The 27,609-nt window shown below is 34.6% G+C and overlaps 3 protein-coding genes across 4 annotated transcripts; 1 reads left to right on the forward strand and 2 right to left on the reverse strand.

Annotated features, from left to right (window-relative positions):
• The first annotated feature begins 510 nt into the window (after positions 1–510).
• LOC147401671 (uncharacterized) lies at positions 511–2,644 on the forward strand. The gene is made up of 2 exons (XM_086443034.1): positions 511–1,352; positions 1,459–2,644. The coding sequence occupies exons 1-2, from the start codon at positions 993–995 to the stop codon at positions 2,065–2,067; spliced, it is 969 nt and encodes a 322-aa protein (XP_086299160.1). The 5' UTR covers positions 511–992; the 3' UTR covers positions 2,068–2,644.
• A 1,236-nt stretch (positions 2,645–3,880) lies between these two features.
• Positions 3,881–12,824, reverse strand: LOC147401672 (serine hydroxymethyltransferase 7-like). The gene is made up of 4 exons (XM_086443033.1): positions 11,485–12,824; positions 7,793–8,174; positions 4,547–4,648; positions 3,881–4,441 (listed from the first exon to the last, which is right to left on the reverse strand). The coding sequence occupies exons 1-4, from the start codon at positions 12,538–12,540 to the stop codon at positions 4,218–4,220; spliced, it is 1,764 nt and encodes a 587-aa protein (XP_086299159.1). The 5' UTR covers positions 12,541–12,824; the 3' UTR covers positions 3,881–4,217.
• A 3,562-nt stretch (positions 12,825–16,386) lies between these two features.
• On the reverse strand, positions 16,387–26,798 carry LOC147401673 (uncharacterized). 2 transcript variants are annotated; one of them, XM_086443035.1, is made up of 3 exons: positions 26,498–26,798; positions 24,986–25,486; positions 16,387–17,214 (listed from the first exon to the last, which is right to left on the reverse strand). In XM_086443035.1, exons 1-3 carry the CDS (start codon positions 26,708–26,710, stop codon positions 17,020–17,022), a joined length of 909 nt encoding a protein of 302 aa, XP_086299161.1. In that variant the 5' UTR covers positions 26,711–26,798; the 3' UTR covers positions 16,387–17,019. The 2 variants fall into 2 exon arrangements, with proteins under 2 accessions (XP_086299161.1, XP_086299162.1); XM_086443036.1 differs by having other exon boundaries at positions 24,986–25,475; positions 26,498–26,661.
• Positions 26,799–27,609: the final 811 nt, after the last annotated feature.

Genomic DNA, 27,609 nt, shown 5'->3' on the forward strand with positions numbered 1-27,609 from the left:
ATTTTACACAATTTTAGATTAATGTTGAAATCCAACTCATCAAAGATTCGAGATAACTCAAATGAGTCAACTTGATCTCCATAAGTACCTGCCAAGAACCCAAGACAAGAAGACAGTTTTTTTTTTTTTTTCTTCCTTTTGAAGGGGGAGGAGAGAGGAATTATAAAGTACTCATTACTTTCAATCTCTTATTAAAATCCTTGATTTTTGACGAAGATCACTCATCGTCTTCAACTTAACAAAAATCCTATATCTGTCTGAATGTTGAAAGAAAGAGAATTTATTTTTTATGTTTTGATAGTTAAAGAGAGAGAATCTTGAGATTGAAGACAAGGTGTGTTTGATCATTTTTTATTTGTCTCTCATAAAAGACCAACGTCAAGGTGTGTTTGTCATTAGTTCGAAAATCCGGGGGCATCTCTAATATTCACAAAACCCAGAAGGGTATCTAAAAAATTACCGCTTTTTTTCTTTAATTTCTCCTCCCTTAAAACAATGAAACATTTGTGTCATATGTGCTCCTTTGTAGCAGACCTCTTTGAGAAGGATGTAAGAGACATGAAAAACAGAAAGACAATATGATCAAAAGAGAGAACCCACATGAAGATTTCATGTTTTTTATATTTTTCACTTTGGGTTTGAATTGTTGTTGTTTGTCACTCTTCTTCTTCTTTCCTTTCTTCTCTCCCCCTAAACAACAAAGGCCAATCCTCAATCATTCTTTCCCCTCTATGGGGAACACCCATCATACTCCCAACCCATCCTTTTTCAAAATTTCCCCATATAAGTCTTAATCTTTTAAGGCACTCTCTTCCCTTCTTCTTCTTCCTGATATTTCTCTTCCTCTTTCAATTTATAAATATCTTCCTCTTCACCATCATCTTTTCTTACTTTTCTATCCCACTTATAGGACACATCCATCATAGCTTCCAACCATTCTTTCACAATCTTCTTCTTCTTCTCCTCTTTTGTATCAAATTTTCTTAATTTCTATGATGGATCCTTCATCAACCACCTCTGTCAATGGCTTTTATTCCTTTCTCACTAGAGAGATTGACGATCTCGAACGTTCATTCTACTCTAGTAACTTCATGTCGATTCAATTCCTCCAACGGGTTCTCTCACTTCTTCGATCTTTTCATTCCCATTTTATCATATTAGTACAAAAGCTCCATCTCCCTGTCCGGGAGAAATGGTTGGATGAATTCATGGATGAAAGCTGCAGACTTTGGGACGCTTGCTTTGTAATCAAGTCGGGCATCTCCACCATGGAGAATTACTATTCTTCATGGATCGATAGAGTCTCTTCCCTTGATGATACTCACAATTCAAACCGGCAATTCTGTCGCCAGGTCGATCACAATCATTGAAAATTGAAAAAATAAAAAATAAAAAATTGATCCTTGATTGTATTACTTGTCATTTAGTTAATTGAAGTAATTCTAATTCTTGATACAGGTTATTCGGACGATTTCTGGATGCTACAGAGAAGCTATAGGATTGGAGGAAGAGAACAAGGCCTTAATTGAGACCAAAATTCAATCCCTTTCACTCTGGTTCGATGAGAAGGTTACCTTCGAATTGAAACTCAATGGATTCAATGGTTTCAGTGGAGTTCTCCATGCAACAAGGAACATCAGTTCACTTCTTCTAATGATCTTGCTTTCTGGATTGGTCTATTGTTGGCCCAATTCAAGTTTTCGACAAGAAGAATATGATGGGTCCTTGTTTTTTGGATCAAAATTTATGGAAACAACAGCAAGATTGCAGCAAAGGGTGTCAACTGAGATCAACCAGATTGATGGGCACCCGGGAACTCTGCTATACGAGTTTATAAGAACAAAGATTGGAATTGATGAGCTGAGATCAGAGTTGGAGAGGAAGTCTACTATGGGATTGATTGAATTTGAATCAGAGATCGAGATTAGAGAAAGGTTGGAGAAATTAAAGAGTTGTTTTGGGATATTGAAATCTGGAATTGAGAATATAGTGCTGCAACTTGATGATTTCTTTGATGAAATTGTTGAAGGCAGAAAGAAGCTTTTGGACATCTGCAGTCAATCATAGTTAGAGATGAAAGGTTAATAGAAGGGAACAGAATCTGTTTTTTTGGGAGCAGTGGTTATGTTTTTTTTTTTTTTTGGGTTTGTTTTCTATTTGTTTTGCAGATGTTACAGTTGAGAATTTTAGACAAGGGTGAACTTGAAGGAAACAAAATGTGATGTTGGCATTTAGAGAAGATAATATTAATTTCTAAGAAGAGGAAGACAAGAAGGAATAATCTTAAGGTAGAAGCTTCATCAGAAAGCCAAAGTTATTCATGAAAATTCTCTCTCTACCTGTAAAAGGAAAGATCATGAAAAAAAAAATGAAAGATGTTTCTTCCTTGTAGAACACAAGGACTAAAGAATAGAGAAATTACATAGAAATCCATGTTACATGTATGAAAATTTTTAGATTATTAAGAGATTATGTTTTTTTTTTTTTTTTTTTGTTGTTAGAAGAAAAAAAAGGAATAATGCTGAAAATTTCCTCTCTTTTTTCATGCTTTTATTATGTTGGGGCCTTTGGGTGCACTTGTAATCATTAGGGTACACCTTTTTTCATAGTCCTTATGTTGTTCTAGTAAACTAAAAATCATTCCATCTGTGAAGGAATGAGAAGAGGATGTCAGAAACTCTACGCTACTCTCTCTCTCTCTACTAAAAATTCCCCCCAAATAAATGCTTTTGTGACATTATGCCTAGCACCACCAATGCTAAACATAAACACCCCACCCAAAAAAAATCATGAACAATAAGTGATCTTAACCATTTTAGTTATCATGCAAATTTGGCAATTAATCCACTTGAGGATTCAGAAACAAGATTATGTAATCAGTTAAATAATTAATTAATGGTCCATCCAATATCAAATATGGTTTAAACCATCTAATAACCAGAGCAAAACAAAGATTTTGTTAATCTACACAACCAAAATATTGCTCATTAAGAAATCAATTGTATTTATAAGAAATTATATACCCTCTTCCCTTCATACGCACAAGACCTAAAAGCATCCTCAATTTCTTTTCCATTAGTACCGCAACAAGATCCAGACTGTGTTTTATGACTCCACACTTGCAACTAACTACTATTGTGTGCAGGGTAAAAAGTCCCATGTAAACCTCAACATTCCACCAAATGCAACCTATTGGTATAAATAAACTCCTGCCTCTCCTACGGACGTTAGGTTATTCGACTTCACCCGCATTATAGAAACAACCAATTTAGCTCCCCCAACCCCTCGGTACTCACTTTTAGCTCTCTTGGACCAGTAAGAGTAGTAGGTCCTGCTTCGCACAACCACCAGAAATGCCCAAAATCAAACAGCTAGACAAGCCCATCTAAATTCATTCTTTCTTGATACCAAGAAAATAATAGTGACCTCAATATTCAAGGAGTAAATAATGACGATGACAATGGAGTCCAATCACTGGCACCAGAGTTTAAAATCTTGTCGAGTCAATGTTCTGGTTAGAAGAAAACCCTAGATTGTCTCAACCAAAATCTTCAGACACCGAAACATTCAATATTTCGTCCCAATCTAAAGTGTAAGTGTAACTGGAATGTCTCAGCTGAAGCTTTCCAAAACATGATTGGCACCACCAGAGACTATAATACTGGATCACCAGGGTCACTGATGCAAAAAATAAACCTGCAAATCTTCATCAGGAGAATCATCATGAAAAATGCGGCTCCATCCATGACAAACAGTCATCCAATGGGCGTGTGTTTGCTTACCAAGAAAATTCATTTAGAAACCAGAGCTACAAACTTCATGTTATATCACCATATTTTGGCTACATAATAAGAATGCAAAACACACTGAACTCCTATAGTTTCAGCAGTAACTCCACAAATCCATTTATTTCAATATATCGAATAAAAAGAACAAATGATCAAGTATAATTTTTTACAAACTCTACTCCGCCAGTGGGGGAATGACACTGAATTTGGCCCACAGTCGCCATACCCAAAAAAAAAATATAAGATGATTCCCAAGTGTCAACTTTTTAGAAAACAACAGATCCCAAACTAAACAGTAAGCGATCTTCCATATTTTACTGAGGATGTAATGGGGAAATAAGGATGAGAATTTGGATAAGTCACCGTTTGTGGACTGCTCAGTCCAAAAACTGGATCATGAAAAGTCCTTAGGTTTCCTCTTTAATACATTCAAATGTCAAATCCTGGCATTGCAAACTGGGAAGCAAAATTTTCAACACGGTTCTGGAGCTCAACAATATCCTTGTTTTCCTGGAGACCCTGAAGGAAATCTTTCTGAAACTTCCCATTTTCCCTCTGCACAATATATGCTATCTGTGCTGCCCTTAGGAGAAAGTCGGCAATTGTCTCGAAATCAGCCTCTAGACAACCTCTAGTTGTCATGGCAGGAGTACCTGAAAAAAACATACAGAAGGAAAATTACCAAAACAAATACACTTTTCCACCATCATACCCCTTAAACACTTCCGTCCCAAAAGGTAATAAAGACCTTTACATACCAATCCTCACACCTCCAGGAGAAATTGCACCATTATCACCAAATATGGCACTTTTATTAAGAGTAATGTGGCACATCTCACATACTTTCTCATACTTCTTGCCTGTAGAAAGAAAAACGAAGGTTAGGAAAAGCCTGCATGCAAACTTTACATATGATAAAAGCTACAACTCAAGCACAGGATTTTATGATGGCAAGGTTCCATGTCTAAGGTTTCTATCTTCATTTGATTGGCGGCTTTGGTGAAGATTGCACCATTGGATCAGATCATTAGGAGCGAGTTTTGGGTTATAATTTCGCTTTATGTGCCAAGGTGAATGGGGAGTCGGCGGAGCATACTCTCTTCTATTGTATAGTTGCGCAGAGGACTTGGGTCCATTTCTTAGCTCTATTCAGATTGGTTGGGTGCTCTCCTTTCTCGGTCAGAACTCTTTTTCATACTTGGCTGTCGTAGGGGATCTCCTTTTTGGCTTCCATGAAAAATTCTTTGGAGTCTCACAAAGTTTGTTGTTTGCTGGATCTTATGGAAAGAAAGGAACAATCAAATTTTTTGGAGCAAGGAGCAATCTTTTCTAGAATTGCGATTTTGGGGGGCAAATATACTTAAAGAATTTAAGGTGGGGGAAGGTGTGTAATTTCCATGCTGTGTAATTTTCTCCTTGGGCTGGTCATCTCGACCACGCTTTTCCCTCTAAATAAATTGCTCTGTTTGATAAAAATAAAAGTTCTCTTGTTAGAAAAGTTAGATCACCTATCAGTAACATTGTCCTATTCAGAAAGTTAGGATTGTCACAAAGGTCTTAATGTTTTGGGCAATCCACTGGAAACTCAAACATTTGGTTCCTACGTGAAGATGCATCAAGCCCTGATTTTTGGTAATTGATCACCTCCTCAACATGGAGATCCTCACAAATAATCAGTCCATTCTAAAGCTTCTAACCAGGTCCAGAATCACCATGAAGTTCTAATAGTTCACTCCAAAAGTAAAGCTTTCTTCAACAAAGGTTTGTATTGAGGACATTCAGCGTTGCATTTCTGCTCCATCATTTCTAAATCACATTGGCCTGCAGAATCACAGGCAATGATTAAGGAGACTCAATGCCTTGCTTTCTTCAGTGGAGAGTGGACTCTAAACATTAATAGAAGTTTCAGAAACGAATAAATTTTGGCCTGGATGATCACCAACAACAGCCCTCAAATAATCTCCATGTGGCTGTAATAAATGGTGTGAAAAATTATTTTTAGCACAGAATTTGGTAGTGTTGGAAGTTTCATGTTGGACTGATTTTTTAGAGGAGGATGACCACGATGAGATTAGCCTCACAAAATATGATCTCTTACCAATGTGGGTCCACAGACCCATGTTAAAAACAGATTGCAAAAGAAAAGGTCATGCAACAAAAACAATGTGACATGTGACTACCCCGGGTTCAAAGCTTTGATCCCTTTCAGAACTCTTCGGCAGAACATTCCAGTTTTGTGACATACTTGAACAGATTGTGGAATGTTGAATGTTTCGTGAAAACATCTTCTATTTAAAAACAAATGTTTCACAAAACCTATTGAGTGTACTAAATGCATGTTTTGATACTAAAACAACCATTAAACAAAATTTGTAACTTCTAAGATTCATCCAATCAAATAAAAAAAGGCTGGGACTTCTTGTTACTTCTCAAAATTAGCTGGGCCTTCCCAAGTTCAGTTTTGTATGTCTCAAGGTTGGAGTCAGAATGTGTTTTTGGGTAGGAAAAGAACACTTTGGGCACTTCTTTCTTTTGCCATTTGCTGGCGTACTTGGAAGGAGAGAAATCAGAGATCCTTCCAAGGCGTGGATAGCAATGTTCATGAGATGATTTTGCAAACTCTTGGGGTTTTGTTTTAGTGGTGTAAATTAGATCCTGATTTCAAAGAAGCCTTCTTTGAGGAATTTGTTTTCAGTTGAGATTTGCTGTGCTCTTTGTAAGGTGTCCTTTGTTTTTTGGCATCTCTTGTACTTTCTAGTACCCAGGCTGGTTTTCTCGACCACCCCCTTCTCAATTAATAAAAGTTTAAACTACTGAAAAAAAAAGGCTGGGATAATATTATTTAGAGAGCTACTATTGCACCACCAAAAACTTGCCCACTTTAGGTGTGTCATTAACAAAAGTGGGCGTGGCAATGGCAACTCTATAATTTATGCATCAAATGCAATGTTTCAAGGTTCCTATATTTGTTTCAGAATTTTTCGAAGCATTTCCAATGTGTACCAATGGGAAAAAACTAACTATAATTCTAACTTTCATTTTAAACAGTTACAAGATCCCAACTTCCAGGGCCCGAAAGCGTGAGACAAGCCCTTACCCGTACGCCCAAATCAATTTCTGTGCCCAACCATATCTGTGGCCTAGATCATTCAGGTTTGGTTTGTGGGCCACAAGAGCTATGGATTTAGGCCCGTGCTGATCCATTTCCCTCTCTTTTTTTAAGGCTTCAAGATGATACTTTACCCAACCTAACAACTGGGACCTAAACCATGAAACCACCCCTTGGCCAAAAATACGTACATTGGTTTCTTCTGAAGTCAGCTCACAATCTTGTAAGTAGTTAGTACACATACATTTTCTACTAGAACTAGGTTGGGATGGACTCTTCCCTTTGCAATTATGTGGACTGTGGTGTACCTGAAACCAAACATAGAACAGTATTCGACGATAGGAAATACATTCTATGGCCATTATTACCTTCTGCAGTTTGTTCGAGAATTTGGAAAGAAAGGAACTGAAAAATAATTCAAGGGAAGGAGTAACAATTCAGGAGATGATCTTGGACATTTTAGGGTTGTCATTTCTTGGTGTAAAATGTTTATTGAATTTAAAGCTGTATTTTTTGAGAAATTCGCTTTTAAGTGGGATCATGTGTTTTGATAGGTTGATATCAATTGGTCATGAAACAAGGTGGGGCCATCTCAACCTCCTTTCTGATTCAATAAAATTTATAATTATCAAAAACAATTCTAGGCCTCTAACGATTGTGCAGGTGAGTTTTTAGATAGGTTATAATGTATTGAGATAAGCTTTTTCCTCTTTCTCAAGCTTGTTAAGTCGTCTCAAACTCCTAGTTTTGTCTTGTATTTTACTTTGTTAAAAAAATTTCATTTGATACAATAATCAATACATAGAAACAAGACGAGCAGCAAAGTTGTTTCAATGTATCAATGCGAAAAGAACAATAAATCCATGTAAGCAAATTTAGAAGAAGCATAGAATACCCGTTAAGCCCAGATTTCTGAGATCCCAAAGCACCAAATGGTTGTCAGTACCTCCAGTGACCAATCGACATTTTTTTCTTAGCAAAGCAGATGCTAAAGCCTGAGCATTTTTTTTCACTTGTTGCATATATGCTCTGTACTCAGGAGTAGCCACTTGTTTTAAGGCTATGGCAAGAGCTGCAATGTGGTTATTATGAGGTCCACCTTGCAGTGATGGAAAAACAGCAAAGTTTATCCTTTCTTCGAAGTCATACTGGTTGTTCCCTCGCTTCCCTGGCTTTACACCTTTCCTATAAAAAATTATACCTCCCCTAGGACCCCGAAGACTTTTGTGAGTTGTTGAGGTAACAATGTCACAATAATCGAAGGGGCTTATGCATACCTGCAAATAGAACCATCCAAACAATAAGACAAAGTTAACTTTCCAACCAATGTTGACATAGAACGTTTCTTCAGTAACAATAACACGCAATTTCAGTAAAAAGAACTGTGCTGCAGGGGAATGGGCACAAACAAGAATACTTTCTTAAAAACACATCAAAATATCTTATGCATGAGAAACTTGACCTGTTAATCCAGATGTCAGTATGAACATACAAATGCACAAACAATAACGAAAAATGACTTTAAATAAGGTCATTCTAGTCAGGTGAACCAAATTTCTTCAATCAGCGAAGGGCCTCCTACAACCAAAATATGTAAGAAATTTTTTCTTGTTTTCTTCAATAAAAGACTTCTTGGAAAATTAAAATTAAAAAATTAAGCTAAAAAGTGTGCATGCTTTGAATAGCAATATATGCAGCAATGTTCCGAGTTGCTGGATGAAAACTTCATTCAGGATGCCTCCCAAATAAATGAATATATTTTGCTTATTGGGGGTATCCCCACCCTTTGGGTGAGACTAATCCCATGGTCACACACACCGCCCCCTCAGAAAGTCCTATGTGCAAGTTTGCAACTGGTTGAATCGAGGGTCAACTGGATCCTGAAGGTGGCCCCAAGGAATTCATTACTTCATGGGGTTTCAAACACTTGACCTACCCTTCCTAAGGAGCTTATCAAGGATATATATATATATATATATATCCGTTGACGCAAGAAGAATGGCTCATGAAAAAAAAACATAATCCCAACTGTTTAGATTCAAAATCCAACAGTTGGATTTTGTGTTAACAGTATTAATACATATCTCGAATACACTTATATCGAGGATAAATCTCAACCATTGGATTTTGTGTTTAAATGATTTGTATCATCTGTTTTTTTCACGAGTCAAGGGATCCTGACTTATATATATATAGATGTTGCTCCATGCAGTCGTTCCATGAATGGTTGCAAATTGAGGCCATTGTGCTTCCCTAATATAAATTTGGAGAGCACAAGTCCAGTCGAAAATTAGAAAACCTCATGTGGGAGCCATTGTAAAGGAATCCTCATCAACCAACGTAAAACTCCATTGAAGTTCGCATCTTTTCTCTCTCTTCTTTTGTCTTTTGTAATACTAGAGACACTACGTTCTTCTAGAAATTTGGTAAGGGTTAGATAGAAGGTTCTTGCCCTATCCTTTTGTGACCTCATGAGTATGATAACCATGTATTGAGAGCTTCATTATAAAGTTTTTAATCCACCATTTTCATGTGTTAGATGTATGTTTTCACTTAGCATATCATGTATGCTTAGTAGTTAACATTTCAAGTATTAATGAATTTAAGAGGTGTTTCATTTTAAATCCTTGTGTGAGATAATTTGTAGTTTGTTTTGAATTTTGATCTTTAGAATCATGTACCCTAGATGCTTCGGATTCACACATAGCTCTCACTACACCTAAAAAGTTCTAGTCATGTTTTTAAGGCCTAAGAATTCCTTGGTTGAAGAAACCTACATTTTAACAATTATTGGTGATCTGAAACCCTTCAGATAGGAAAACATTGGGGAGAGATTCCATTGGGTCTCAATTTTTTGGAGCTTTGCACCTTTGATCATTGACGTTCACTATTTTGGGAACTCCCATTTTTTACTTTTTCAAAATTTGTGTTTTTTTCTTGCTAACGCACTTCTAAAAGGCTTCTATTTTTTATCTCCATTAATTTGGTGTCTTAGGATGTCCAAAAATGATAATGGGCTCAATAGTCCATTATGATGCTCTAGATGGATGGCTCACCTAAAAGATACTTTAAGCTCCTTCGACCTCTCAAGCTCCTAGGAATAGAATGATCCAAGGGTCCTCAAAAGTCCATTGAGATTTCTATGAAAGAAAAGCGCACGTAATGAGATGATCATGCTACTTGGCTCTTCATGGGACATGCATAGATAAGCCTTGTTATACATATTAGAACCTTATGCAAGGAGTAAATGAAGTTTATGACTTTTCATGTATTATAAAAGTTTTACACAAGATAATTTTGAAAATGTTCTCTTGAAAGAGGATAATTATGTCATAAACAGAGCCACAATGCACAAGACCTTTCAAAAGGTTTCTGTAGCATTAGTATTACATTTTTCATTGGCACATTAAGTTTTCCTTTCAACTATTTTCACAATTCCACCTTCCCTAAACTTCCTGATGACAGAAGGGTTAAACATAGACCTCTTATAGCTTGCACTACCACATACCTCAACCAAGAGAAGGTTCCTAAAAGCATAGAGGCATGCATCGAGAACTCCACTCTGCTTTCAGTGATAAAAAAAAGGAATCATCTCTCCCTCCGAGAATCCTCTCAAAGGTTTGTCTTTAGCTTGCAGACTACTAATCTTCGACGAAGCTCACCCATAAATGAAATCAATTCGAATACACCAAAAATATCGAGATAAGAGACCTCACAACAAACGTACTAAAGCCCCACTAACAGACAGTAACCACTCCATCCCTGGGGATCAAGCATTCATCACTTTGCCCTCATTGTTAAAAAATAAAAAATAAAACTAATCCAACTAATTACAAAATCATAGATTAAAAATCCTAATATTATTGTAGTCCTCTTGTAGAACTCATCTTATTTCTCCTCTTGTATGCCCACATAGTTTATTGAAATAAGTGATTCAATTTAGCGCGGAGCAAATAACTCCTACATCATCAATATTTTACAGCACTTGAATCATACAGAAATATTTGGCACAAGACAATGCAAACAGCGTTAAAACAATAAATAGCTTGGTTCTTATGAGTCACAGTCAACAAGAACTTATAATTGGGATCCGGGAAACTAAAAAAATTGCATAGTAAACCAAAAGTAAATGAACTCAAGGTGCACCTTCGAGAATGAGGCATTGTTGGATGAAACATTGGTTACACAACATATCAGTAAAATGATATGCAGGCAAAACAGATGAAAGATATAATGAAAAAAATCCCCTTAAATGCTTCATAAAATATTGGAAGAGCCCTGAGCCCAATGGATACGTTGCCAGTTTGGTAGCCTATTATAGCTCATAGGATATTACTTCCAATGGCAACTAAAATTTGAAATCAAGATTTCAAGTATTTCCTCTTTAGTTTTAACCTTTGAGACATCACTATATAGAAATCTTCAAAGCATCAAAGCTCCAAGGCATGTTTTGTAGGTCCAAGCTCAAAGAAATTTATCTCTAGATTTAAAATTCAAAAATTTGTAAATAACCCTAACCAAATGAAGAAAATATCTTAAGAATTCAGATATGAACAAAACAGCACAAACAAAAAAAAATAATCACACCTTCGCCGCAACAAGACCACTAATATGAGCCATGTCACACATTAAAAATGATCCACATTTATCTGCAATCTGCCTGATCCTTGCATAATCCCACTCCCGAGGGTACGAGCTCCCACCACAAATCAATATCTTGGGACGAAAATCAAGTGCTCTCTCCTCAAGCTTATCATAATCAATGTACCCTGTTTGTGGGTTCACCTTATAAGGGAGACTCTCAAAGAAAATAGCTGCTCCAGAAACCTTCTTTCCGCTCGGTGTATAGTACCCATGACTCAAGTGCCCTCCTGACGGTGTATCCAAACCCATAATACGATCGCTAGGAAGGAGAAGACCAGTGTAAACTGCAAAATTCGCAGATGTACACGAGTATGGCTGAACATTTACACCCCAATTATCAGAGTCGAGATGAAAAGCTTCTAAAGCTCTCTTGCAGCAAAGAAGCTCAATCTGATCGATGTACTGGTTACCACTGTAATATCTTGCACCGGGCATTCCTTCCGAGTACTTGTTCGTCAAATGGCTGCCAAGGGCTTCCATTACAGCTTGGCAGACAAAATTTTCGGAGGCGATCAGCTCAATTCCTTTGAACTGTCGATGTTTCTCCTTCTCCATTATTTCATGGATATCTGGATCAGCAACACAAAGCGGTTGATTCCCCCAATTGCGGACCGCAGCTCTCCTAATTTCAAGCGAGGATTCAATCGAAGAAGCTCTTTTCAATGATGTCCATGAAGACGAAGATGAAGATTCTCCATCTCTTCGCCTTTTCAAGCACATGGGGTGACCTAAAATGCTGAATTCTTCATCGTCCCTATGTTCTTCGTCGTGGTCTTCATTCCCCTTCTCTCTATCTGTCACTGTGTCTTCATCTCTCTGATTCTCAGGCTGTTGTTCAAGCAATTGTAACGGAATTGATGGAATCGAAAGCGAGGGATCACGGAAGCTCGAATTGATTTGAAGAGAAATTGAATCGTCAGATATTGGTGTCCGAGGAGCAGAAGAAGAGTGGGAGTTGAACCCTAAAGAGAGATTCGATTGCAGATGAGACTGATCCATAACAGAAGAGTAGAAAAACGAAGAAAACCCTAAGGCTGAGAACAACAATAACAACAACAGAAACAGTGACAACAGCGTCTGAAACAATTGCAATAGAAATAGCGGAAGGTTGGTCGGGTTGAAGCTGAATGCGAAGCTTCCATGAAAGTTGCAGAGATCGTAAACAAAACCCTAGAAATGTTGGTGAGATTTGAGAAAGTATTGAGTCCGAATTTTCTGTTTAAAAATCAGAGAAAGAGAGTGCTTCTTCGCTGTTGTTTCAGCATTCAATAGAGTTATGACACGTTTATTTTTATTATATATTCTTTTATGAGGTTATTTTCTTTCTTTCCCTTTCTGTCAAATTCTATTCCAAGTTCCACCAACGCACCACCACATCATCATGATTTAAGAAATTAAATCGATTGATTTTTTTTTTTTTTTTTAATTATAATTGATTTTAGTAATATAAATATATGTCATCTATGTAGGAGCTGGCAGGCATCACATTTATAAAAAGGGCTTATCTTGCAAATTTGATTTTTTAATATCATATGGTAAAATTGATATTTTTATAATTTTGAAATTGTAATAACCACCAGATGGGTGGCCGAGTGTTAGCACTTCGGGATCAAGGGGTGTACTCCCCCTGTAATCTCAAGTTTGATTCCCACCGACTACTAATATCAGTGGTCACGGATCGTAGAATTAAAATCCTATTTCGCAAGTCTTGTTCGGGGATGAGGGAAAAGTTGGTACGCGCAAGTTGGCCCAGATACCATTCTAATAAATAAATAAATAAAAATAATCATGGATTATAATTTTCTTATTTTATATATATATATTTATTTATCAAAATTACATTATATATGTTTAAATATAAAGATGGAAGCATTTGTGGGATCTAAAATTTGGTGTCAAATCATTTCTCTGCCCCTTTCTCTTCTCTTGTTATAATAGTAAAGATATAGGAAAAAAAATTACATAAAGGTCCTAGATGGAGCTTAATGGTCATTACTTTTAACTCTCCCTTGTTATTGTCGTGCTCACCCTTTTTATTTACTAGTAAAGTGCATGTGGTATAAGTTTATTTTAGATAAAATTATAACCATTAATTTAAAAGAATATTTTTCTTCAATTGTACTAGCAAGTTGTGAGCCACAAGTTTCATATATTTTGTACGCTACTAATTGCAAGCAAGACACCAATGACAAAATGCGATTGGATTTATGAAAGGAATATGCCTGAAAGAATTTACAGTCTAGATGTTCCATTAGCAGTATAACTTATCTGTGTTGGATCATCCTTAGTAATTGAGTGATACTCCTTTCTTGAGATCACAACTTTATTTGATCAACTAAACTATCTAGCTGGCACCATAAAAGAATCCCCTATTAGTTTCAGAAAACTCCTCGAAGAATATCTCATATTCAAATCCCACAACTTTCTCAAAATAGAAAAAACAAACAATTTCATTATTTCAATTTATGTTTTTCTATATCTTCTTCTCGCTCTTTTAGAACTTTCAACTTTAATATTCCTTCTAATTGAGTATGTAATCAATTTTCATTAAACATGTTCAAAACATCTCAATCAACTTTCTCTTAATTTATTTCTAAACTGATAACATTTTCATTCATCCATTTTAATACCTCGTATCTATCACACTCAATTTATCAATATGATGCTTATTAACCACCCAACATTTAGCTCTATAAAGCGTACTAGTCACATTGTTGTCTTGTAATAGTATTTTGTCCTTTTAATTTGATTAGTATTCATGGATCCCACACACTCTAGATATTCATTTTCTTGGGTGTCAATATTAAACTCACTCCAAGTTAATCTATCTTGATTCATGTATTCTAAGCCCATGGTTCTAACACCTTATAATTATAATTTTTATTTTTTTTTTGTTGACTTCAGTTTCACAAACTAATAATGTGGTGAAAACCAAATAACATACATGAAGGGACGTGTTCTCCAATATTTCAGTTACTTTATTTGGCAGCGGATCCTATGCACTACAATTTCCCTGCAATTCTTTGTAGTTAATTTAAAATTTGAGAGAGAGACACACACATTAAAAAGAAAAATTAATACTTCAACCATGTAAGGATCATAATGTACATCAGATCTAGAAAAAGAAAATTGAAAAAGAAAATTAAAATTAAGTCTTATAGGAGGCTTTGAAAATGGACAATCGTTGAATTATGATATTTTAATGGATGGAGTTTTGTAACTCTGTGATGTGGCAATCCCTCAATCGTCAAAAATCCACTACAGGGAACTGCAGGAAAAAACTACCACAAAGAATCCGCGCCCACTGAATTCAAATTTCATGTTGATCATTGAAGTAAACAGTTGTACAAGAAACTCATTCGTCGCCTCTCCATTTGGTATCATAATAATTACTAATTCTCATACATGTCCTTAATTATATCAATATCTCTATTCATAATATTTTCTATCTCAATCATGGTTTTAAAACTCATTTTGATGTCTCGTCTCGTCCATGAACAAAACTAACTCGTCTTAGATGAGTTTTCTGATACTTTTGAATCGTCTCGTTCAATAATGAGAAAAATGAATTATAATTTTAAATCTTATCTGATACGTTTGACTTGTCTATCCATCTCGTTAGTGGATGATATCGAGACATATCAGACAAGTCGTCTGTATCTTGAATGAGATTTAAAATCATGACTTCAATACTTACCAATTTAATTCTATAGGTACTATTAGGTTGTCAAAATATTATTGAATAGGTTCATATGCTTGGACAATCCAAAACTTACCATCCATTCCTTACTTCTATCAGAACATTATCCAATCACAAGGCCTTTAGTTGTTTTCATCTTTGCTAGAGTTATTTGAAACCTTAATTCTACAAAAGTATGTGTTCGTGAAACTTTTACTTACATCTTGATAGCTCCAAAGCTAGGGCATAACATGGGTCAGACTTGATCTGAAATCCGAGTGATCCAAAAATAGAATTTAACGGGTTTGGAAACTTGTGGTAAATCCAAATAAAAAAATGGGTCAAACATAATTTGACGTCCCTTGACCTGAGTCAGATCCTGGTTGAATACATTCAACCTGAATGGTAAGTTAGTTTTGAATTATTGAACTACCCACCCATCTTAATCCATTGTCTTCTCTCACTTTAATCCCTGGTAGAAAACCCTAAAATTCAATCATCTTTTACTAGAAGAAGAATGTATACAGAAACTTAAGGTTGAAGAGAAAAATAATTTGAAGGTTGAAGTAGATAGAATTTTATGGTTAAAGAAAGAGGGGATAACATTTTAAATTATAAAAATATTATATTAAGTGATAAAATACATGACTGATTAAAATGGATAGATGAAGTGGTGGATGGATCATATCTTATTTAAGAAGACAGATAAGAGAGGGTATCCAAATATCATAAAAAGTTACTTTTTTTTAATGAGGACTTCCGACGGCACCCATTGCCATTGATACGAAAGAGTCACACCTGTCTCTTTTCCTTCTTCAGTGATCGATACTTAGATGCCTAAGATGAGTCATCTCGGTAACTTAGACGAGTCTAATAATTGTTAAAACCATGACATGAAATATTCTTGTATCAAATTCTTATCCATCGAATCCAAGCTATCACGACATCTTTCATATCAAATTTTAGTCATATTCTGAATTGCTAACTATGGTAATTTGAAATTGTTTTGAGGACTTTTGGTAATGAACATTAAGTTAATAAGATGCAAATGAAATGGTGTGTAAAATCAGAGATCAAACCCCACAGAAACCAACCCGTATCTAGTCATAAGAATTTGCAGTTAATTTCAAATAGTACAGTAAAAATAATTGGATGGGAATCAACCATGAAAAATGCTCAAATCTAATAACTAGAAATCAGGGATCAAGCTAATAATTTACATATTGTTCCACCGAAAGTTTTGATTGTAGGATTAATTGGCCCAAAATGTGTTCCACAAGGCTATAGAGGACAATATCAAGCTTTTGTGTCTAAAAGGAAAGGCAAATACTTGGTTCTAGACACCGGTGCATTTCTGCATGGTTTAATCAGAAATGAGAGCAGCTAAAATGAGTTTTTCTTCCAAATGAAGGTTCATACAAACGAATTCCACTAAACCCGGGCTTTCCCTTGTAAGAATTAAATTGCTCAGAAATTGGACCAAATTAAAGCACAGACTAGTGAAGGGTCATACCATGAACCCATGCATGTGTGTATGTATGTAGTATTATCTGTATTCATGGGCAACGAAAGCCAATACATGGTTACATGAAAAACTGAATTTTTCAGAGCCTAATAGTCTAGACACAAAGTACAACTTGTGCAGAACGTGAAGATTTGGTATTTGGCTCATAAGGGTGTTCAAATGCTTGAAACATCTAAAGAGAGGACCATAATGCGAAGGCATGCAAATGATGATGATTGAGTAATAAGAGTTCGAATTCTACTTAAATGTTACCAGTTGGGCACCGAGCCATCATCTAATCCAGCATGGCTGCGGTCTGTCCAATAGATTCCTCAGTGGCAATTGGGGCCTTACGACCTGGACCAGAAGAGACTTTAACTTTGGCTGGTCTTAGAAGTCTATCTCCAAGAATAAATCCACGGCAAATTTCTTTAATAATTATTCCTTCCTTGAATTTTTGAGACTCTTCGCGTGCAATGGCCTCATGAACCTTCACCATCAAAAGAGGAAATCAAATAAATTAACCAGACAAAATAAAAACCTATCATTCAAGAAAAATGTTTGTGCTTTTTCAATCGAAAAGTTGTACAGCTCACAGAAAAGCAGAACCAGAAAATAAAATTATACAATCTGTTCATTGGTTAACATAGCATCACACTTAAAGACTTGAAATTTCTATTTCATCAAGACATGTCATCAGTATTATCACACTAAATGATTCATAATCAGGTTAGGTCCTAACACCTATCCTGGCACACAAGAATGACCCATCCCTCTCAAGTTCCAATTAATACTTGAAACCCTAACCATAGTTATTTAAAATTACCCAGACTTCAAAGACATAGTAATCCAAAAAATCACAGTGGATCAATCAAACCAAGCAAACATACCTCACTGGTTACCTCTTTTAAAAACCCCTTCCCCACACATCATCTCCAATGGTGTAATTTACAATTTATCTAGCTTCCATCATCTTCAATGGTTTTAAGAGTTTGCATATCGCTTCTGCCTCTCTCTTTTGACAGCAACATCTTCTCCAACGGTTAGAACCCAGCCTATCAGGGGTTGCAGCCCCATCTTCTCTACTCTCTCAAGTAACAACATCATCGTTACCATTGATAATAAATCCCCATTTTGTAATTTTAATGGTTCTAAAGTTTAATTTTATTTGTGTTCTTTGATTAATGGGATCCATGAGTTAGCAATTAGTAAGAAATATTGGCCTTGTGAAACCAAACCTAGTGATATAATGTATGTTAAACCCGACTTGTTATTTAAAGGGAGTTATGGTCATTCAAACACACTCTCCTATACAAAAGCTTCTTTTTACCAAACAACCAATTATGCAATCATGATTCTACAGAAGCACTTCAATGAAAGCTACTGTACTGTCCCAAATGAGCCATTAGCCAATAAAGCATACGGTTTTACAAACAGTACTTTGGTGGGGAAAAATTGGCATCCGGAAGGCAACAAACTAGGGCATCAAGATTTTTTTTTTGGAAGGTCTAAGGCATCAAAATTAGTGAAACAACATGTAACAGTTAATTATTTATTATGGCACTATTTTTGTATTTCGAAATTAATTTCAATTAATAAAATACAAAAAAATTAGGAAAACATAAAAGTTTTTCAGAAAATCTATAACGATGATGATTAGGCGACCCATGCATTTACCAATCAAAGATTCTAAACTTGCTGAAAACTACATATGAAATATTATAAATTCATGAAACTATTTAACTATTGTAAATATTCAGCCCAATAATCCAAAAGTACCAACATTCACTCCACAGATATAAGATCTCCATCCTTTATCTCGTACAATTAAGAAATACTGCTTGAGAGTTGACATTAATTTTGTGAATAGTTGAATATAGCATTTCACCCTAAAACAATAATTGTCATCATGGAAATTCATCATATACATTCAAATATAAGCAAGAGATTGAGACCCTAAGCTTGTGGAAGTTGTCAGTTTTAGGAGCACTCAATTTAATATTTTGGTAATAGCCTAGAATCATCATTTATTCATTAATTTGACTTTTATTAGCACTTCATGGTTGATTCAGGAAATAGTAACTTTCTCGATATAGAAAATTTCTCAAGTTGTGGGGCCTAGGTTGATGCTAAAGTGATTCTAGCTTAAATTATGGGTTGCTTAGGATCTTATGTCACTTTCTAGTCCTTGAGAGGTCTGAAGCTTCAAATCCTTGGAGTGAGGCCTAGGTTTAGTTTGAGTGATTCTAACTGAAATTATGTGTTTCTTCTTCTCTCTTAATTATTTTTGCTGTTTTATTTAGAAAACCCTCTACTATGAATCAGTTAGTGATTTCAAATATCATTAATATAAAACTTTTGCTCTTAACAACCCCATAGGGCAACCAAATCTTCTCTCTATCGAGTAACTCTTGATTACCTCTAACTCACGATTTCCCTAAAACCTAAGCCGTGAATTTCAGAGCTCACCTAAGATCTTTACGATTTATTTCTATACTCCTTAATTAACCTACAACCCTAATTCTAGACCATTTAGGTCAATACCCACCTTGACCTTCTTCCCTAAAGAAATAAGTACATATTAGCTAAATATTAAATCATATGTATGATAAACTTAAACAATTATAACCCAATAACTTTTTTCACAAAACCCTTGTCATGCACTTTCCCATATTCTCTATTTTCCCCACATGCCATTTAGGCCCCGTCTTATAAGTATTATGTTTCCATATGGAAGTTCACGTAACAAGTACTACATTTTTTCTACCCTCGATTACTTGCGGGTGCACAAGCAACAGTTGTACCTTGTCGACCCCACCATGTGCAAATGTTTTTTATAGTTCAAGATACAGTGCATCTACAAAAGTCGGAGCTCAAAAGTGTGCTACTCAGGTGTGTCCCATAACTACTGCTGCTTGAAAGTCCAACCCATTACATTTTGGATTGCTTTCAAGATAGGATGGCTAAGAATTTATCTACTTGGTTGTCTCTACTAGGAAACACAATAAATTATGTGGAATTAAAATTAAGAAAAAAATTTACCTCTTCACAGTTTTCTCTCTGAATGGAAGATTCAATGAAGGGTTTTGCCCAGATTTTTTGTTGTAATTGCTGAATAGAGGCTGGATGTGCAGTTAACAGTGCATTTGAACAATATCCTCACCACAGCCCCCTAATAACCTTGCTCCTATACCCCTCTCTCTTTAGTTTTAAGAAAAATAGGGGACGCCAAAAACTGGATCGGATAGATTGTGTAATGTCCAAAAAAAAAAAAAAAAAAGAAATACAGCAACTAAAGAAGTTGCTGATTTTTGTAAAATATACTTGATAATATATTTACAAAAAAAAAACTAAATATTTCTGTATTTTTTTATGTTTTACATGTATTTTAGTATTTCGAAAGCATGAATATAAATATTTTGGTAGATTTTGGTGATAAATATTCGATTGTCTTGATAATGTTTGTATTCAAACTGCATGGAATGTTCTTTTAGAAGATGAATGTGAAATTGTATAATCATGGACACGCTTTGGAATGATGAATTGAGCAAGTCAGGAATCCTTGGGTGAACGACCCTCAAGAAAGGTTCCGCGTTTTGGAACAAAGAGTTTGACCGAATTGTTGGGAAAATCGGAGATAATGATTACAGCCAAGTAGGTGTGAAAATTAGTCATCATTGCATGCATTGATTGTTTTGGAATAGAGAGTTTGATCGAACTATTGGAAAAATTGTTGATGATGGTTATGGCCAAGTCGGTGGGAAAATTGATCAGCATTGCATGCATTGATTGTTTTGGAATTACTTGGTTACTTGATAATAACATGATCATATATTTCTTTTTATTTGTATGTATGTATGCATAGATGCTAGTATAGTGTTGACTATTTTGCAAGCTTTAGCTTACCGATTTTGTCAGAAAAACTATTCAAATAATAAGCATTGAAATTGGAGTTGGGCGATCCAGAATCAGCAGTGGAGATAGTTTAATTATTTTAATTAGTTGTTTAGTTTCTTTAGGATTTAAATTTAGAATTATTTTATTTTATTTTGTTATATCTAGGTTGACTGTAATAAGTACCTAAAAAGTATAACTACAGTTGTCATTTTGATTGGGTTCTAGGATGATGTTCTCAATTTTGATAAGCATTGGTTTCTGTTTGTTTTAATTCTTTTTTTTTTATATTTAGTTGATATGATTCAATGGTTCTTGTTTCTTCTCATACCCTTAAATTAGGATCTTGAACCGGGTCATGGATCGGGTTAAGGTTCAAAATTTTTAGGGTGTGACAATAACAGTCCCAATTAGAATAAATATTCAAATTTAAGATCTTGAAAGAGCAAGAAAGACCCAAAAGAACGTGGATGGAGACAATGAAAGTATATATGAACCCACTCTTGAAAACAAAATACTTGGCTTCAAGTAAAGTAGAATGGAGGAACATAATTCATTTAACTGGCCCCACGTCGTTGGGACGAGCCTTTGCTATTGTTGCTACAACTATTACTATTGCTATTTTTGATGATGATAGCTTTTTTGCTCTATAACATAGAGATTTTTTTTTTCATTTTTTAAAAAGCACTTTAAAAATAAAAGAAAACTTTGCTAATGTTATAAATTGACTAATAGATAGTTAATACCATAAACTATTCAAAAACATCTAAATTAAAGATGATGCGCATTCCTTAGTAGAAAATAAATTTATCTACGAGTCACAATCATTCATAATTTCATTTTTTGTGAAAAAATGAAGGTAATATTTGGGTAATATGTTAAAAACATAGATAAACTTAGGTACAACTAATGCACATATATAAGATTATACTAAACACATTAGAATATCATTTAATCATTTATGTTATAATAGTTGGTAACAAGAGTCTTTTATTCAAACAAAGTTTTAAAAAAGAAAGAATATAAAGATGAGTGAATGTCAAATGTTGTAGCCTATAGTATGTATTATTTAAGCACATGCTTAACACATATTTTGCTCTTTGGTGGTAGTTCACATGTTGCCCAACATCCTCAAGAATATGAGTAATACGATTATCAAAATTGAGACTGTTGTTGATCCAACGTTTGGTGCTACATAAGGACACAATTCTTAAAGGGTCATAATCATGGTAGAGACAATCAGGGTTGAAGGTCTATTTGGTTATGACTTTCCCATGTGCCATCTTCTATTTTGCGTCAATGCAATTATTGTGACATAATCAATTCCAAGAGTAATTTATAGGCAAATTTTGATGTTGGACAATGTTATGAAGAGGGGAATCATTTCGATAAATTTTTGTGGCCTTTGTAAGGAGGATGACGAGTATGTGGACCATCTATTTCTTCATTGCAAGATGGCTTCTGAGATTTGGTCTCATTTCTTGGGCCTCTTTGGAGTTTCTTGATGTGCTCCGAAGAGTTTTCATAATTTAGTTGCTGGGTGGTTAGTCTTTGGAGTGGGTTTTTTGGCCTTTAAGAGAAAACTTTGGAGTTCGACGTTGTTTGTGATTTGTTGGGAGATTCAGAAAAAGAGAAACTTTAGGACTTTCAAGGGAAAGGAGACTTCCATGGAAGAAATTTTCTTCTCAATCTTGGGGTCTATTTTTCTTTGGAGCAAGGTCTTCCAAGAATCGAATGGGGGCTTTGAAGATTTCATAACAAAATGGGGTTGGGTGTGTAGCATTGAAGTGTAATTTAGGGGTTTTCTTTCTTTTTCATTCTTTTCTCATTTTTTTTTTTTTTGGGTACCTTTTTATGGTCACCTCAAACAAGTTTAGTTCAATAAAGATCTTTGACTTGTAAAAAAAAAATGGTGAGTAAATGTCTGTAGATCCCCAAATTTGACCAATGTTAGAGACACTTTTCCACAATTTATAGCTCTAATGTTCTATAAAAACATTTAAAGTGATGTAGGCGATACTACATGCGTCGCGGATCGAGTCGAAGATTCTTAATCTACATAATATAAGTTAGTATAAAATAAAAATAAAAAAATTAGTAAATCATACCTCGTGATTATATCTGTCGATAATCAAATCTAAATCTGATAAAAAAAAAGTACAAAAACCACAATTGCTTTCACAATTCTGGACTCCTAGATCTTCACCCCAAATATCCCAAATTTTAATGCATCGAGTACTTATGGGTGTACTCAACAATTAAAACATTTAAAGAAAACTAAGAGATTATAGAGAATGAGTTATTATTGCTTGAGTTGTTATTTTTTGAATAGGTAAATCCACTATTTATACTAGTTCGAGATTGAGAATTAAATTCTCTTTTTATAAATACTTTAAAGTTGATATTATTTAATAAACAAAACTCCTTACATGCATGCACATGAAAAACGTGATTTCATTAAAGGGAGAGTCAACATCATGCTTGCATGCTATAATTCGAATACAATTCGTTTAATAAAGGATTTGCATGGATGCATGAATGAGGTTTTTTGTATTTATAATAAAGATTACAACCAATTATATTTAATAAGAAATTTTGTGTGTAAATACATGCACAAGTCATTTCAATAACTTTTAAATTTATTTTATTTAATGAATAAGTTTCTCTTATAAATTTTTATCCATTAACAATGGGATTTTACATTTACTTTTTGTAAACTGTCCCGTACAAATGAATGCATTTGATTTTCAATTTTTTTATTTTATTTTATGGAATAACCTAACCTGTTACTAAAGACACCCAAGTGTTACTTTTAGTGAGAGACATGCATGAGGCCTGTTACTAAAGACTAACTATCAAGGCTATATTAAATAACTGCATCTCTTATTCTTCTTTATGGGAGAACTCCCACATGCATCAATAAATATAAGCTCTGGGGTGGAATCACACAAAAGTAACACTTGAGTGTATGTACCAATACCCAGTGCTATCACACAAACACCATCGCGCCATTGTACTATGTCCCATAACCGGTACATAGTATACTGAAAAATTAATTCAACCCATACATGTAATCACATCGTGATCCTTCCACATCACTCAAGTATCTTATTAAATCATCCAGATCATCAAGAGTTTTTCCACCATCTTAATCATTTAATTCATAATAGACGACACAAAAATATTTTAAAATTATTTTCAAAATATAATATAACATATATAATATTTTAAAAATCATTTGATCAAAATCTCACCGGCTAGCATCTTTATTTATTCATCCAAATATTAAAATGATTCAAGATGTGGGAAGTCTTGGGATGGCCATCCTATGGAATCCCATATTAATATCATCATGATATTCTCATGAGATCAACTAGATCCCCAAAACGTCTAGTATATTGGTCAATGAAAACCTCAAGCTTTTAACGAATCGAAAGTTCATAATTAAAGCTCATAGAATTCATATAATCATCAGGTCAAAGGATCAGTGTAAATACATAGAAAAATATCAATAACTTCATTTAATGGCGTCAAAACTATGTATATCTAGTGGAAGAAAATTGAGATGATCTTCTGCACGGTTCTCCAATATGTGCTAACACATATTCATATGCCAATGAGACTACTTAGCCTTGATGGAAAAAACTCGAATCCATAGAAAGAATCATCGTACATGTGAGAGCCATAAAAAATGAGTTGTCCACAAACTCATTTCCTAACCTTGGTCAAAATTCGAGGTTTACAAGGATCTGGTATTTTTGGATTTCCTCCATAGATCTACTATGGTCCAAAATCACTTACAATGTTGCCTCAAAACAAAACATTCATATCTAATGAATGTCAAAACTAGTTACCCATAATATAATGATCGCATAATCATTTTATTTTTATTATAAATTTTAGGCTATATCAAATATGATCAAGCCTTACTTAGTTCATGGATTACAAGTAAATAGTCTCAAAATATAATTGACTTGTATGGGCACAAAAATACTAACAAGTGAAAGGTTTCTCCTTTCTTAGATAATTACCAAAAGCTTAACCAAAACACTTAACAAACTCCACAAGTTTGATCAATGTTAGAGACACCTTTCCACCTTTTATAGTTGTAATGGTTCTATAAAAACATTTAAAGTGAAAGGTTTCTCTTTTCTTAGGTAATTACCAAATTTAGTGAGTCCCTAATTTAAGCTTAACCAAAACACTAAGGGTGAGGTAGATATATCAAGAAAATAAGTGACTAACAAACAACCCCATCTAAAATAAATGAAACTAACTTTTAACTTTCAAACGTAAGTCAGCAACAGCGGAGAAAACAGACGAATGAAAACATGGAACTGAAGCAAGTACTAAAAGGTTCTACTTACAGATGGATCAAAAGGCTTGCCCACAGTTTCTACAACAGAAACACGTAAGCTTCTCAAGGTCTCCACAAATTGCTTGTATATACCCTGATAGCTTGCATCAATCTTTTTCCCCTTTTCTGTTTCTGGTACAACCTGTTGCTTGGCCTTCTCAAAATTGTCTACTATTGACAAAAGGCTCTCAATCACTTCTCGCTGACCATTAGATGTCAATGTAAGCCGATCCTTTTCTGACCGTTTTCTAAAATTTTCGAAATCCGCTTGCACTCGAATATGATTTTCTTTACCAGAAGCTATATCTGCTGTTAATTCAGCAACCTTCTTGACCAATTTATTCTTCTCATTTTCCATAATGTATATCATTGCCTCTATATTGGAAACAGTATCTGTGTCCCCATCCAGAACAGCCTCCTTATAAACCTCAATGAGGGTCTTCATATTGGATATATTCTGACCCACTTTGCCTTCTGATTTAATCTCACTATAATCTTCCCTGTCACTTGTCTAAAGAAATTTGTTATACTTCACAATTATGATACAGAACAAGATAAATACTTTGTCTGATATATATAGAAAAAAAAAATCACAAGACAGTACTCTACAAATCATTTAATGAACTATTATATCAAAGACCAGAACAGAAGGAAATACATGGAAAAAGAAAACAATGATAACCTGCTTACGCTCTACAGAAAATAAAAAAAGCAGAATAAAAACTAATCTCGACCCCCCCCCCCCCCTCCCCTCCCCTCCCCTCCCAAAAATAAAATAAAATAAAATAATTATATATATATAAAGTAATAATGAACTCAAAAAACAAATCCCGACAATCAGCAAATAAAGATGACCATTAGAATAATAAAGCTTTAATGCTAAAAATGATGGCAAGAATATCTTCCTCCTCTTTCCAATCAAACACTCCTCACAATTACAAAACCAACCCTTCCTTCAAAGGAAAGAAAATCCCACATTTTCTTCATTTTTTCTGAAACTTTATATCTTAAAACCACATATTTTTCAAACCAAAAAAGAAAAAGGGAATTGATGTCTAATATTGCTCCCACAATCAAGAATAAATGAGGGGATTATTTTCTCGCTTTGTTTTAATAGTCTGGATATTAAAACCGCATATTTACAAAACAAAAGGGAGTGGATATCTCAAAGGACTGGCACAACCAAGAATCAAAGGGTGCATGGTCATCAAGCGGGTCCAGGAAGCACCAAGTGAAACAATTTCAGGAAGTATTATTCCCAAATACTACTAATCAAGAATCCATCTAATCTGCATCAATTGGATTCTCTTGATTGTTGGACCATCTAATATAATCCAAAAATTAAAATAAATAAATAAATGTTTTGCACATTGTTTTTGTTTTTGTGGGGAGTTTGCTTCCAGGCTTCAATAAGAGAGCATAAATTCAAAAACATACAATGTTCCACAGTTAATTTCACAAACAAAACACATAAAATTCAAAGAACTTAAATTGCTAGAGAGAAGGAGAAACGAGAACGTACCTCTGGTTCAGAGTCTTGGTCATCATCAATTCTAAGAGAGGATTTAAAGCAACGAGGAACGATTCGAAACCCTAGATTGGATTTGGATTGAAGATGACATTGTTGGATGCTTGAGAAGGTTGATAATTTGAGTTCTAGGGTTTTGGAGGGTTTTCGAAAAGCAATAATTTGAGGAGCGAACGAGAGAGAGTGAGTCGAGAAGGCAACAGCCATTGAAGAACAAATGAAAGACTTTATTGACGTTAAGAATCCTAAACTAACAATTCAATTACTACACAGCTCCGACCCTCCAACCGCTAAAACACCTTTGCCAACTGCCGAGCATGGTTTTAAAATTATCCGAGACCGACATGACTCGGGTGAGTCACCACTCACCACTGTCTCTACTTCTGAGTTTCTAGATGACTCGTTGATATGTTTTGAAAATGGATTTTTTTTTTTTTTTTTTTTTAAAACTTTTGATTTAATATAGTTTTTTAATAATTTAAATATTTTTACCTTTTCTATAGACACTAAATTCTCCGGATTTTTTTTTTTTCAGAAATTTATAAAATCTTCAATTAAGAATGTTATAACATTTTTTACCATTTTACCCTTAAAATTTTATTTTCAACATTTAAATCCCAAGAACCAAATAGGTTTTTTTAGAGGGATTGAAGTTGATGGATTTTCATAAGAAATCACAAAATTATTTTGTATATTTCATAAAGTGTTTTAGGTTTTCTACGAATATTTTCCTAATGTATTCGAATTGAATCATTGTTGAATAATTATTGAATTTGAACTTTATTATTATATTTTATAATAAAAATCATAATTATTTAAAAATAAATATATTAATAAAGGGGGCAGTTCATAATTGTGACAAAATCTATAACAATGGTTTTTGTCTTCAAGGTACCAGTTCTTCAAGACAAAGCCAATTCAAGATCAAACTTAAGAAAGCTATCGCAACGTATTACACCCCTTCAAAGTATCACACCCCCATCACAACTTGATCTAAGTGTCAATCTCAAGGGCAACCTCTTGGGACCTTAAAACAAGTTTTTTTCCATGCATTGATGCTGATGCATTGAAGGCAACCCTTCAGAGCTCAATAATTGGATGGTAGA

The sequence above is a fragment of the Akebia trifoliata genome, chromosome 5 (assembly GCF_017979445.1).
Source record: "Akebia trifoliata isolate Shusen 1 chromosome 5, ASM1797944v1, whole genome shotgun sequence".
In the NCBI taxonomy this organism is placed as follows: domain Eukaryota; kingdom Viridiplantae; phylum Streptophyta; class Magnoliopsida; order Ranunculales; family Lardizabalaceae; genus Akebia; species Akebia trifoliata.